The sequence below is a fragment of the Phocoena sinus genome, chromosome 13, assembly GCF_008692025.1.
Source record: "Phocoena sinus isolate mPhoSin1 chromosome 13, mPhoSin1.pri, whole genome shotgun sequence".
NCBI lineage: Eukaryota > Metazoa > Chordata > Mammalia > Artiodactyla > Phocoenidae > Phocoena > Phocoena sinus.
The window spans coordinates 29,235,612-29,247,673 of NC_045775.1; the positions used below are offsets into that span (position 1 = coordinate 29,235,612).

The 12,062-nt window shown below is 39.1% G+C and overlaps 1 protein-coding gene across 1 annotated transcript in view; it reads left to right on the top strand.

Moving 5' to 3' along the window:
* The window catches only part of CRIM1 (cysteine rich transmembrane BMP regulator 1), a 209,870-nt gene that overhangs the window by 145,963 nt on the left and 51,845 nt on the right, over positions 1–12,062 (top strand). The window contains 1 exon segment of the mRNA XM_032652482.1: positions 9,281–9,409. Coding sequence (XP_032508373.1) covers positions 9,281–9,409 — 129 coding nt within the window.

Sequence of the window (12,062 nt, forward strand, 5' to 3'; positions counted from 1 at the left end):
TGAGAGAGGAAGCATGGGGTCAGCCAGGCACACAGAAGCATTGTTTCAACTCACACTGGATAAGCTGATTATGAAGAGATTTCTCTTCTCTTCGAGACACCATGGACACAGTCAAAAGTCGAAACAATGATATTCAGACTGCAACTCAGCAGATGTGAAAGGCGCCAGTGGCCAGGCACTAACACCCTCCAAAGCTTACCAGACCATATGAAAGGATGTCATGGACCCACCCACATCCCAGATGCTTTTCATGTTATCAGTGGAGATAGAAATGATGCTTAAGTTACAATGGACAGGATTCAGAATGCCAAGCCAGTTGTCAGAGCATTTATCAGCTGAACATTTGAGGCTTGCAAAAGGACTCATAATTCATTTACTGAGCCATCATCTGAGACCAGTTCTAGCTCTAAGCAGACAGGCTAGTCATTTCAACAATAATTATAGCAACAAGTAACATTCTGTTAACACTTCGAGTTTATGGAACAGTCCCCTCTTTACGATCTTATTTGAGTCTTACGATGATCCTGTGAGGTAGGAATAGTGGGAATCCCCACTTTATAGAAGCCCAAAGAGGTTCAGCATCATGTGTAAGATAATGAAAGAACAGGGACTCAAGCTCATTCTTCTAACCCCAAGTCCATGTCCTTGGCATTACTTCTCTAGAACCCTTATCGTAAGAAGGGAGAGGGTGAAGAAAATAAGTCAGTGAATATCAAAGTATTTGATCATTGTGGCTCAGATTCAAGGCTTTTCTTGCTCCTGGCTCCATTCTCATTACTGAGACCCCAGTTACTGTTATTTTTGTCTTTTGTGACCCAGCCTTTGATCCGGGTTTTCCCTGAACCTCGGCCTGGAATTTTGACCTTGCTGTTTGACCTCTTGGAAAGCCTGCTTCCCCCTTGTCCGTTCCTGCCTCTCCCACCTGGGGAAACAGCTCCACCCGAGAGCGCTGAGCTCTCTCCCCAGATGTCTCTGTCCTCACGCTTGCCGTGGGCCCAGCCTCATTCACACCCAGCCAGGCTGCAGGCCCTGAGCAGTGGTAGTCAGGTCTCCACTGAGTGTGCCCAGCACCGAGATAGACCGTCATCAACACTTGTGCCCTCTGATCCACACGCTTCCCTTGTCTCACTCTGATTCCTGCCGGTCGTTGCTTAATCAGCAGGCAGATTTGCTGGGCCTTCGGCACAAGCACCCATCCTTCATCCAGTACGAGATGAGATGCCGAGTTGAGTGAGTGCCCGGTTATTTTCAGGACTATTTTAATAACACTTTATTTATTTGGCACCATCAAGGAGTGAGGTAGTCACAGAAATGGATTACCCAGATAATTGAAATCTGGGGTGTCAGATTTTATGTTAAGAATTTTGAAGGAAGGCCTTCCACAGTGCTCTGTGTACTTTTGTGCCTTGTTAGGCCAGAAGTGCAGATCATAGTTTAACCATTTCATAGGCTACTGAGTACCTCGTTTTAGACTGTTTGGGTTTGGGGACTTGCATTTAGTTTTCACTGTTACTAGTGTGTCAGGTTCACAACAGCCTTTTAAATCTAGCTTGCTTCTTCAGTGGAGCTCATTTATTGGGTACCTACTATGTGCAAGGGACTTCTGCCTTGACGAAGACCCTAAGGAACGTACTGTCCAATCCTACAAAAGTTAGGAAATTATAGATTCGGCCTGTTGGGGACAATATTGAGTGGGGCTCTTTCTAAAAAAATGTGCGCTGAATTTCAGTTCTCAGGTGTCTTTTTGTCCTCTTTGTTCATTCATTAAGTGCGACAGTGGGCCAAGTACTGTGCTAGATGCTGAAGTTGTAAACAGTGAACAAACCATTGCCCCTAATGTGAAAAGCCTTCCCCGCTGGTCCTCAGCCATTTCCCAGAGCGGCAGGTTGAAATAACAGAATTCTGACCATCTGACACCCCTCTCCCAGCCGAATATAGCTATTAAAATGTACAGATACACATATACACATGTACTTATAAATATGGCACATTTTTCCCAGTTAAAGTTTACCAAGATATAGTCTCTGTGAAAATAAACAATAACAATAATATAAGGATAAAATATAAGACAAGTATAAAAGGTCCAGATTATTCTTGGAATCCAGTCATTTTGTGAGCTCTCTCAAGCTGAATTCCTGGAAAAAGATAAACCATTCTCTGTTAAAATTTTTTTTTAATTTTTCTTTTTGTGGTCTTTTAATAATCACATAATCGTAGTACTGTCTTTTCCTATTAAACATGAGATTGGTAAAGGAAGAAAAATATGACCGACAGCCAAGATTCCTTGGAAAAGCATACAAAGTTAATAAATAGGCCTAAAGTAAATATATTGCTTCTCTATCTGCCCATAAAATCATACAAGTCTTGGGAACATTTTCACACCATTCATTTTAAAATAAAGAAACTGCTCTGAGATAAGTACTTTAGAAATTACAAGGATGTAGGTGTTGTTATGAGAAATATATACAAAGGAAAAAAAGGATAAATGTGTAGTGGCTGAAAGAATTTGAAAATTCCAACTGTAGGAGATTTTTTTCCATGACTCAATGAGACTTTCTTAAATACACATTCATACCCCATGGAAATTCCCACTTCCAGATTAGGGAATTTTTGTATCCTCAACTTTTTTTTTCTTATTGTCTACATTAATAGAGTTTTCCCTCTAGCTTCATTTGGGAACATTTCATCTTTACCTTTTCCTAGGCTGCAGTTATATTAACAATTTGCTGATTTATTTGAATGGTTTTCTGACTAGTTATGGTCACATTTGAAAAGCAACTGTGGTAACAGAATAACATATGAAGACACAGTAAAACAGATAAGCTATCTCCTTTGGTTCTGTCTTGGCCAACTTTATCTCCAGTTTTATGGCCCTGGACAGGCTACCAGTAATTGTTGGGCTATAAGGAGGCCTGATATATTTAGCCATATAAACCAAGTGAAGCTTTGGAATTTTCCCACTTAATAGATACATTGCTTAACCAAGTCCAGCCATTCCCCCTACCCCCACCCCCACCCCCAAGAAATCTTAAGGAAGAGAGTGCCTGAATTAGGTCTGAAAGGACAACATAATTGTTCATCTTTGTTTCTCGCAATCAAATAAGCAGGCTTGCGAATTTACACAGAAAAGCTACGTGAAGTATGCAAACCATTAATAAATTCCAAAAGGAGAAGTAATAAGAGACAGATAGGAATTAGCTTCGTTTATCTTATTACTTCCATATGAAATTTTTTTAACTTATAAAAGAAATTTAAGAACATATCTGCCATTAAAAAAACACTATGTTTTCTAGAAATTTGCCTACAGAGAGATTTTTCCAGAAAAACTTTTCTTGGTTTGTGGGTGTCTGTGTACGCGTGCATGCACTTATACGATTCGTAGGACTCTAGGGTGCTGGTAGACAGCTGCTGCCCACAGCCAGGCCCTCCAGACCTGCCATTCACCCAGAGCACAGCATGGGGAAGCAGCAGTACTCCTAGAGACGATTCAGGTCTGAAACCAGAGCTAATTACTACCCTCCTAACAGAGTCAGTGCTGCAGACGGTCCTAAGTACGGTGGCTCTGTATGCCTTACACGAGTGTGCTTTTCCAGAGTCACCCACGCATACTCAAGAGCTACTAGTTGGCTGTCAGCCTTCCCAGGGTTGCTAATCAGAAAGGGTGCTTCACATATTTCTCAATGGAGATAATTAGTATTATTTGCAAGATAAACAGCTCGTAGTAATCAAGGTAATGAGAAGAACCTTGTATGTATTAATTCAAAACCAGGAGTTCGGTGGAGTAATACAGATTAGACACCAAAAAGCATTTATTAACATTTTCATTTAAGCTATATCTGAAAAATAAAAATCAGTGATTATATACATTGTTTCAGAAGCAAATTAACATTATTATTACACATTTTTAAATAACTGGTAGTCAAAATACATTCTTTTTTGTTCTGTTGTTGTCCCAAACATGTTGAAATATCCAATATGATGATGACAGGACTGATACTAAAACTTTAAGTCAACACCTTAAAAGGTTGGATTGGAGTTTCAACTTCTTACTTTCCTTTCCTCTTTTTGGAAAATTTTCCATAAACTAAAATAACAAAAAGCAAGAAAGTATAGAGCTTAGATTTGCTTAACACATTTATACCCCCTGAATAATGAAAGGTATGTTACCTTATGGTCTAGTGATGTGGCCGTGGAGTTAAAATAATGATTTTCATTTCAAACTTTATACTCTTGACCAAATTAATTGTGATCACAGTACCTTAATATCCCCATTAAGCAGATAAAATTGCTTCTAGAAAATATTTGAACATCAGTGTAGAATATTGGTGGTGTTCTTCAGAAACTTAGTGTCTGAGGTTCTCTAAATCTTGAAAAACGTGAATGTTTTCCTGGAAATGTTTTTACTGATAAGGGGTTTGTTGGGCCTCCTAGGATGTGAAAGAAATATCCATCCCTAATTTTAATTAAACATAAAATAAAGAGCCAATCTGTGTTTGCTTATGTTACTGCAAGTTATAATAGTTTTTTTCCAGAATTTTGTTTTCTAAGACTTGGGATAAGAATTGGTGCTGAACATCTGCATTCCTGACACAATCCCAAGGGTTCTTGTAAAAATAGCTCTTCCGGACAGTATAAGGTACTTGGAAAGTCTTCAAAAATCATTCAGGAAAAGGACAGGTGGAGGAAAGTAGAGATTCCCACCCAGATGCAGGGTAGGAAACAGCAAATGGATATAGACATAACAAACACCCATTTTTGTTCTTTATTGCTTCTAGGCTCAGAAAATATTTCTAGAATTCTTCTCCACAAAGAAGCGGTTCCAGGGTTCCCTTTAGAAATAGTTGTAGCCAAAGACAATGAATTCCTGCTGTTTCAAGCCTTCTTCCTTTGGAGGACATTAAGGTATTTCTTTAATTCCTCAGCTGATTCAATACAAGATGAGACGGAATTTCAGGGTGATCCTGTAAGCAGTACTTCATTGAATTTCCCCTCACCAAATCCATCTTTGTGCAAGCATTTTCTCATTCTCCTGAACAAGGAGATCCAAGACCATTTCTCTCTTCTGAAAGAGGCCCACTAACGCATATCTGCCCAACTAATTTAAAAGGAGACCATTTTCTTTGCTTCCAGCAACAGGCAGATGCATTTGTCTCCAAAAGTCTTAGCAGGACCTCTGTTCAACTGATAATCACCAAACTCTCCAAGGACATGGCATCGCCGTCATCCTTCTAGAGGAGCATGTACTCTCTAGCATGTCATGTCAGTATTGTACCCCCGTGTAATCTAAGAGCACAGAAAAGTGGGATATAAATGAGGATCATCTGGTCTTCAGGCCAAGACCCATCAGGATATATTCCATATTCAGAGCACTGTGCCATAAACTAAAGAATGTGTGGGATAATAACAATTCCCAATACGCAAATTTCAGGCTGCTCTAACAAGCACAGTGCACGTTTCACAGATTTCACTAACACTTCCTCAAGCTCCTTTACTTATTTGGATTAGAAACAATCTTCAAACTTACCTCTTCCCCCACCAAGAACTTCCTTGTATAGAAACTGCAAAAAGTCTAACCAGCTCTTGGTTATTCTCTAAAGACTGTAAATGCAATGTTGATTTGAAATACTCTCATTCAGGATGGTATCAAGTGTGTCTCACTTTGGTGTTCATTATGTAGAATAAGAAATTGAATTTCAGTAGACTCACAGCACTTCATTCTCAAAAGACTGCCCTGATGTTAGTAACAGGACCAGTTCTGAGATTACATATTAATATACTGGACTGAAAGCAGACTCTCAGATCCATTTATGATAATATCAGTGTTTTTGCTAAACAATTTATAGTTTACAGAATTCTAAAATAGAGATGGCCTCACATGGTAGGAAACTGAGCATTAAAATGTTGAGAGAATGATAAAAGGGAATAGTACATAATGTATGACTTTAGATAAAATGTTAGGAGACAGCTAGTTGCCTGCATATGTGTCTGTTACAATCAGCAGTTACTCCAGTGACAGAGGATAACAGCAGTAAGTACCCCAAACACATGCTCCACCATCCTTAAAAAGTTTTTGGGCTTCCCTGGTAGCGCAGTGGTTGAGAGTCCGCCTGCCAATGCAGGGGACATGGGTTCGTGCCCTGGTCCAGGAAGATCCCACATGCCGTGGAGCGGCTGGGCCCATGAGCCATGGCCACTGAGCTTGTGCGTCCGGAGCCTGTGCTCCGCAACGGGAGAGGCCACAACAGTGAGAGGCCCGCATACCGAAAAAAAAAAAAAAAAAAAAAGTTTTTAAAATTTGTTCCACTTCGTATTTGAAAAGGAAAAGAATACTTATTTAACATAATAAAGTGAGATGACTAGTGTTAAAATGCTTTTTAAAAATAATTTAGACTTCTGTCTACATTTAATGTATCACGATGAGTGTTGTGTTCAGCCTAATCTATTGAGGGGCAGTTGAATAGCTTTAGAGTAAATTGGTTTTGTTGAGTTTTTCTGTTTTATTTTAATAAGTATTGAGGGAATCAGATTTTGAAACTTACATACTTTCCGGTTTCTTCCCTCTAATGTACATCATCGATGAATGGGGAAATATTAATTTTAGAGGCACAGAATAATGTTTGGCTGCTTTGCATTCTGCCACGTCATCTGAGGCCTGGAAGACATCCAGGAGGACTTGTTTTACCTAAAATATTTACAACACAGCATTGTAGAACCAGCACCTACTTAAATAGCCCTTCTATGCATTTTTTTCCCATTTGTTAAACTTAGCTCAAGCTGTTATCCTGAATGTTACAGGGAAACATGTTGAACATATTTCTTCTGCTAAAGAAATGTGTGCTTGACGTACCCCTGGAGCTGGCTACCTAGTGGATACAGTCATTTGGATAAAGGGTGGGACTGTCAGTATTGTGGTTCTGATCCTCAAACAACCCAATTTTTTTTTTTTTTTTTTTTTTACTTTCTAGCCACAGAGCACAATCCTAATCCCATCCATTAATCATAATATGTACCAAAAATAGCATGCACATCACCATTGATTATCTTAACAAATCCCTAAAATTCACTGAAAATAAAATCCCATACTGCCCTGTGATTATTATGCATTTTCAGTGTCAGTGTCATCTGCCGAGATATATATTTTTCCATCATATACTTTCTGAAGGCAAAAGTTTCTCATAAACTTAAATGTCAGTAATGAATACAAGCTTTGGGTCTGTGTAGATGTGCCCAAGACATTTCCTTGCCCGTAAGCCATGCACTAAAGCACTGGACAAAGAGTTTAGAATCCTTCCCTGATCCTTGCTATTAACTCTCTGGAATGTAGACCTAACTCCTCCTTCGATGGGATCATCTGTGATATGGTTTACTGAGACACGAGCCAGGTCCCCTGCTCTATCTTATATTTGTGGTTAGAATAATTTTGATGAAACCTCCACAGTCTTATGGCTAAAGGCTGAAACAGAATTATTATCTTGGATGTGTAACAAGAGTAGTGATAAAGGAAAGACTGTAGGTTTAAAAACCACTGATATTTACAGTAAATTTTAAGAGAATGGAGGAAAGCAGCACTACTATATTTAATTCACCAAGTCTTAAAACTTGACTAAAACTAAACCACTTTTTGATGTTTACAGTTACCTGTCAGAAAGGATACTTTAGTCGTTGAAGGAAATTAGAAATTTCACAGCAGTGGAAATCTTAGATAAAAATTTCAGGGAGATGTTCTGCCAACTGTGCTGTAATAAAAATAGAGAATGTGCTACACTGTCTTCATACATACTTTCACTGGGAGAATGCTGATGAAAGCATCTCTTTAATAAGTCCTAGTTGCTCACTACCTGTGAAGAGTTGAATCACTGGCCTCTTTTAGCAGGTGGATAAAAATGTAGAACTCTTGATCTTATCAGTGGCACCTAAAACACTTATTTTTGGTCTCTCTTCCATGGTAATGGGAGGTGAAACTTGAGAAGACAGTGTGGACTAATGGATAGAGTGTTGGACAGGAGGTCAGGCACCTCTGTTCTGTTCTGTTCCCAGCCTGCTACTGGGTTGCTATGTAAACTTAGATAAGCCACTTACCCTCTCTGCACCTCATGTTTTCCATTTGTGAAAACATAGGTAGAGACATTCTGTACTTAGCACTTCACAAAGATATTGTGAGAACCAGCTTACTCTGAAGAAGTTCATAGTATCTTTGGGTTGAAAAGAGGCTACGTAAATACGTCAGTGTCCTTGTTCCCTTTGACAACACTCTCTCCACAGTCTGACATTGTATAAACTGTCCCTTATCAATCACTGCAAAACAGGTACCATTACAATGCGCTTTGTATTGCACAGAAGCTGAGAGTGTGACCCTAGAGCCAGAACACCTGGTTTGAATCTGGGGTCCACCACTTACTAACCCTGTGACCCTGGACAAGTCAGTATGCTGGATTTCCTCATCCTTAAAATAGGGATAATGACAGCACCCATCTCTTTCCGATTGTGATCCAAAACTTGAAGGCATTTATGAAGAGCACTTCAGATGTTATATAGACGCATAATACACTTTACGTAAGTGTGTGATTACTGTTTAGTAACAGGAATCTTTAGGCCAGAACAATTCTTCATTATTAACATGGCAGTGAAGGTCAAAATCACCTCTGGCCTTGGTTTCTTCTGTGCATCTCATCTCAGGGTGGCTGCTCTCTCTTCCTCCTGAATGCTTGTGTCTCTCTCCCCCACTTCCTAAAGCCCTGAGTATAAACTCCTATAGATGATGTGATCTGTCATGTCATCTGTAATAATTGAGAGTGTCACATAAAAGGTCAAAGAAATTCAGATGTTTTAAAGTCTCAGAAACATCTCTGATTTATTAACTTGAAAAGGCGCTAATAGATTTCAGAAGTATTGCAAAATGGAGAGTGAGATAATTGACAGCTGGAAGCTGTTTCCTGATTGTTATAAAAAATAAACTCAGAAAACATCAGGAGGAAAGAAGAATAACGATTTAAATTCATTTTAACCTTTCTTGTCTGCTTCTATAGTGGTGAGGGTACCCAAAAATGCATAAATTGCTCAAATGTAAAGAAATAGAGCATCCGGGTTTTCAAAAATTTAAATAAAACTATTTCTTTTTCAGAGGTTAACAACATTATGAAAGTATAAAAGTCTAGGATTTGATGAAGATTACTGATTAGGTTTTTTCCTGTGATTTACCATAGTGTGGGATTTCAAAGATTGAATAGCATCTAAGAGGTAATTATGTTTCATTGATTTTTTTTTCTCTCTTTATTATTAGAACCAACCTACATCACAATTGATCCACCTGCGTGTGGAGAATCATCAAACTGCACCCTGACAGAGAAGGACTGCATTTATGGTTTCAAACTTGATCACAGTGGTTGTCGAACTTGTCAGTGCAAAAACAGTGAGTACACGGAAGACTGTGTTTTTTCAGAGCCTAATATTGTCAAAGCATATTGTGTGATTGAATATCTTTTCTTTCATTCCTATTCATGACATTCCCTTAGCAACCTGAAAGAAGGGGAAAAAAAGTGTATTTAACATAAACACATGGTCGTTTGGAGAAAAAGAGCTGCTCCTTTATTCCGGTTTTTGCCCTCATTTCATTATGTTCAGATACTCCTTGATGTCTGGCTGCATCATGGGTGAAGCCCTGGGAACTCTGGAGCACATGTTTCCAAACACCCAGGGAGCTCTCAGTACTGCCCTTGCCGGGGTCATCAGTGACAAGGAGGTCACTCACACAGAGGTGTCACATTCCATGTGTGGCAGCCATAGTCTTTAGAATGTGCTCCGCTTTCTCGATCCCAGCTCTCTTCCACGTAGATTCCAATCATGTCGCCAGGCCATGATCTCTGAAATGTGATAGAGTATATTGCATTTCTTACTGGAAAAAAAAATTGCCCTTCATGTTTAAAACGATTTTGAATTCCTCTAATTCTTCTACCATAATAAACATCTTTAGTCATTCCCCAGGTGACATAGTTTCTAGAACTTTCTTGGTCCTTTTGTAAATGTGTGGCCTAGAAACAAACAGAGTATTGCAGAATTTGGTCTGATAACTGTAGTGCTATTATGTGGTCTAAGTGAGCATTTGCTCTTTGGATTATACACTGTTGGCTAACACTGAGGTTATAAGCAACTAGAACCAGTTGGTACTTTTTACATCAGCTGCACATAGATGATTCTCATTTGTTCTGTATTTGAGCGTTTGATTTTTTTTTTTTAATGATATAAATGCAGGGCCAAATTTAACCAGAAATTACCCTGAGAGTTTTCAACCGTTTACCAACTAGTTGGGATATTTTTGAATCTTGATGATGTGACCTCATACTTTATCTGTGCCTCCCAGCTTATATCAAATAAGCATAACTTACATGTCCTCATCTAAATCATTGCACTAAAATAAATTAAGTTGTATAGAACCAAGGAGAGAGCCCTGTTAGCACTGAAGGCCTTCCTGCAAAATGACTTTGAACGTAATCCTCACTTCTTCTATGGAGTTATTCAGCTGACGATATATCAGCTCCATCTCCACAAGGAAATCTTGAAACTCTTGATCTGTATCTTATCTGAAATCAAAATACATTCTATTTACAACATTCCTTTGCTGGAAACCCTACTTTAAACATAAAACGCAGTTAGTAGGGTATGGGTTGTTTTTCATGAACCTATACTGGCTCCTGGTATTCATTGCTTTCTTTCCTAAATGTCACATATCCCATGTTTAACCATTCCTTCTGCAGAATTTTCAGTTGTGAATGTCAGGCTGAGTTCCTGTAGTGCTAGAATCCTTTGTCCCTTTGGAAATGACATTTGGCCTCTTTTAGTTTTCTGAAATCTCTTTCCATTCCCTCTGATGTCTCCAAATATGGACAGTGCTTCTGTAATCAGCAGGTTCTCCATGAGCCTCTGGGTATAATTACCCTGGACTCAGAGAGTTAGAATTACTTAATGTAGAGAGATGATCACTTTCTGATTTATCAGTTTTCTTGGGCTCTGTATTCCTCCTCACCTTAATCATTCAATGCTTTCTTTTGTAAGAATATTTTCGGTGAAGACAGATACTAAGTAGGAGTTGCATAATTCGATTTTCTCAGTTACTTGTTACCATCACAGTGTCTGTGGGATGGACTTGGTGCTGAAACGGAGGTTATCAAACTGTTGTTGTGATGATGGTTGTTTACACCTTTAAATTTCCCATGAGCCTCCACCCATGGGGGACTGTCTGCCTTCCTACACTTGTTTCTGTTCAGAGGAGGACCAGTCCCTGTTATACACCTGTCTGCCTTTTTTACCTCCCTTTGGAAAGCCAAGTTTACTAGGGAGCTGCTTTGGCAGCCATATTTGTTGGCTTAAATGGTCAACTTTGATTTTTTGACACCAAGATAATTGGTGATTGTATCACAAAGAGTTTATATTTTAATCCTTCTCATATCTCTTGAGCTGTACATCCTTTCTGATCACGGGAGCATACCTAATTTTTTTTCCCTGAACTTTTTGAAGTCTAAAAATATAGATTTCATTGTACCTAATCACCCTGCCTACCATCTTCACCTGGGCTTTGTTATTATGAACTTTTGGCCACATGGGCACACCTACATAAGACCCCTGCTGATTCACAATGAGCCCTTTGAAGTTAAATCCAAAGAAGCAATTTCCCTCAGTTGTCATTGAAGCAAGTCAGAAGCATATGACTGGCTTTTTGCAAATTGAGACTTATCAGGAAAATTCTGCTCTGCCTGTCTTTGTGTTAATGTTGCTTTCTGGCTTTGTAAAAGGAACATCCTGCATACTGCCTGCTTTGCACCTCCATTTCATTAACACATAGGAGGAAATATGTACAGGAGACCATTGCATTTTATGTCAGCTGGAATTTGTCATTTTGTCTATATCATACACAAAGGTACACGGAAAGTATATGACAGAGCCATAGAGCATTCTGCTCTCATCCCCTCCCATTAGCAGTCCTGATTATTTGACACCTTTGGGCGGTGAGTCAAATTAAATCAAACTGCCACATCCTCGGTTGTCAGATTCTTGTGACTGTATGTACC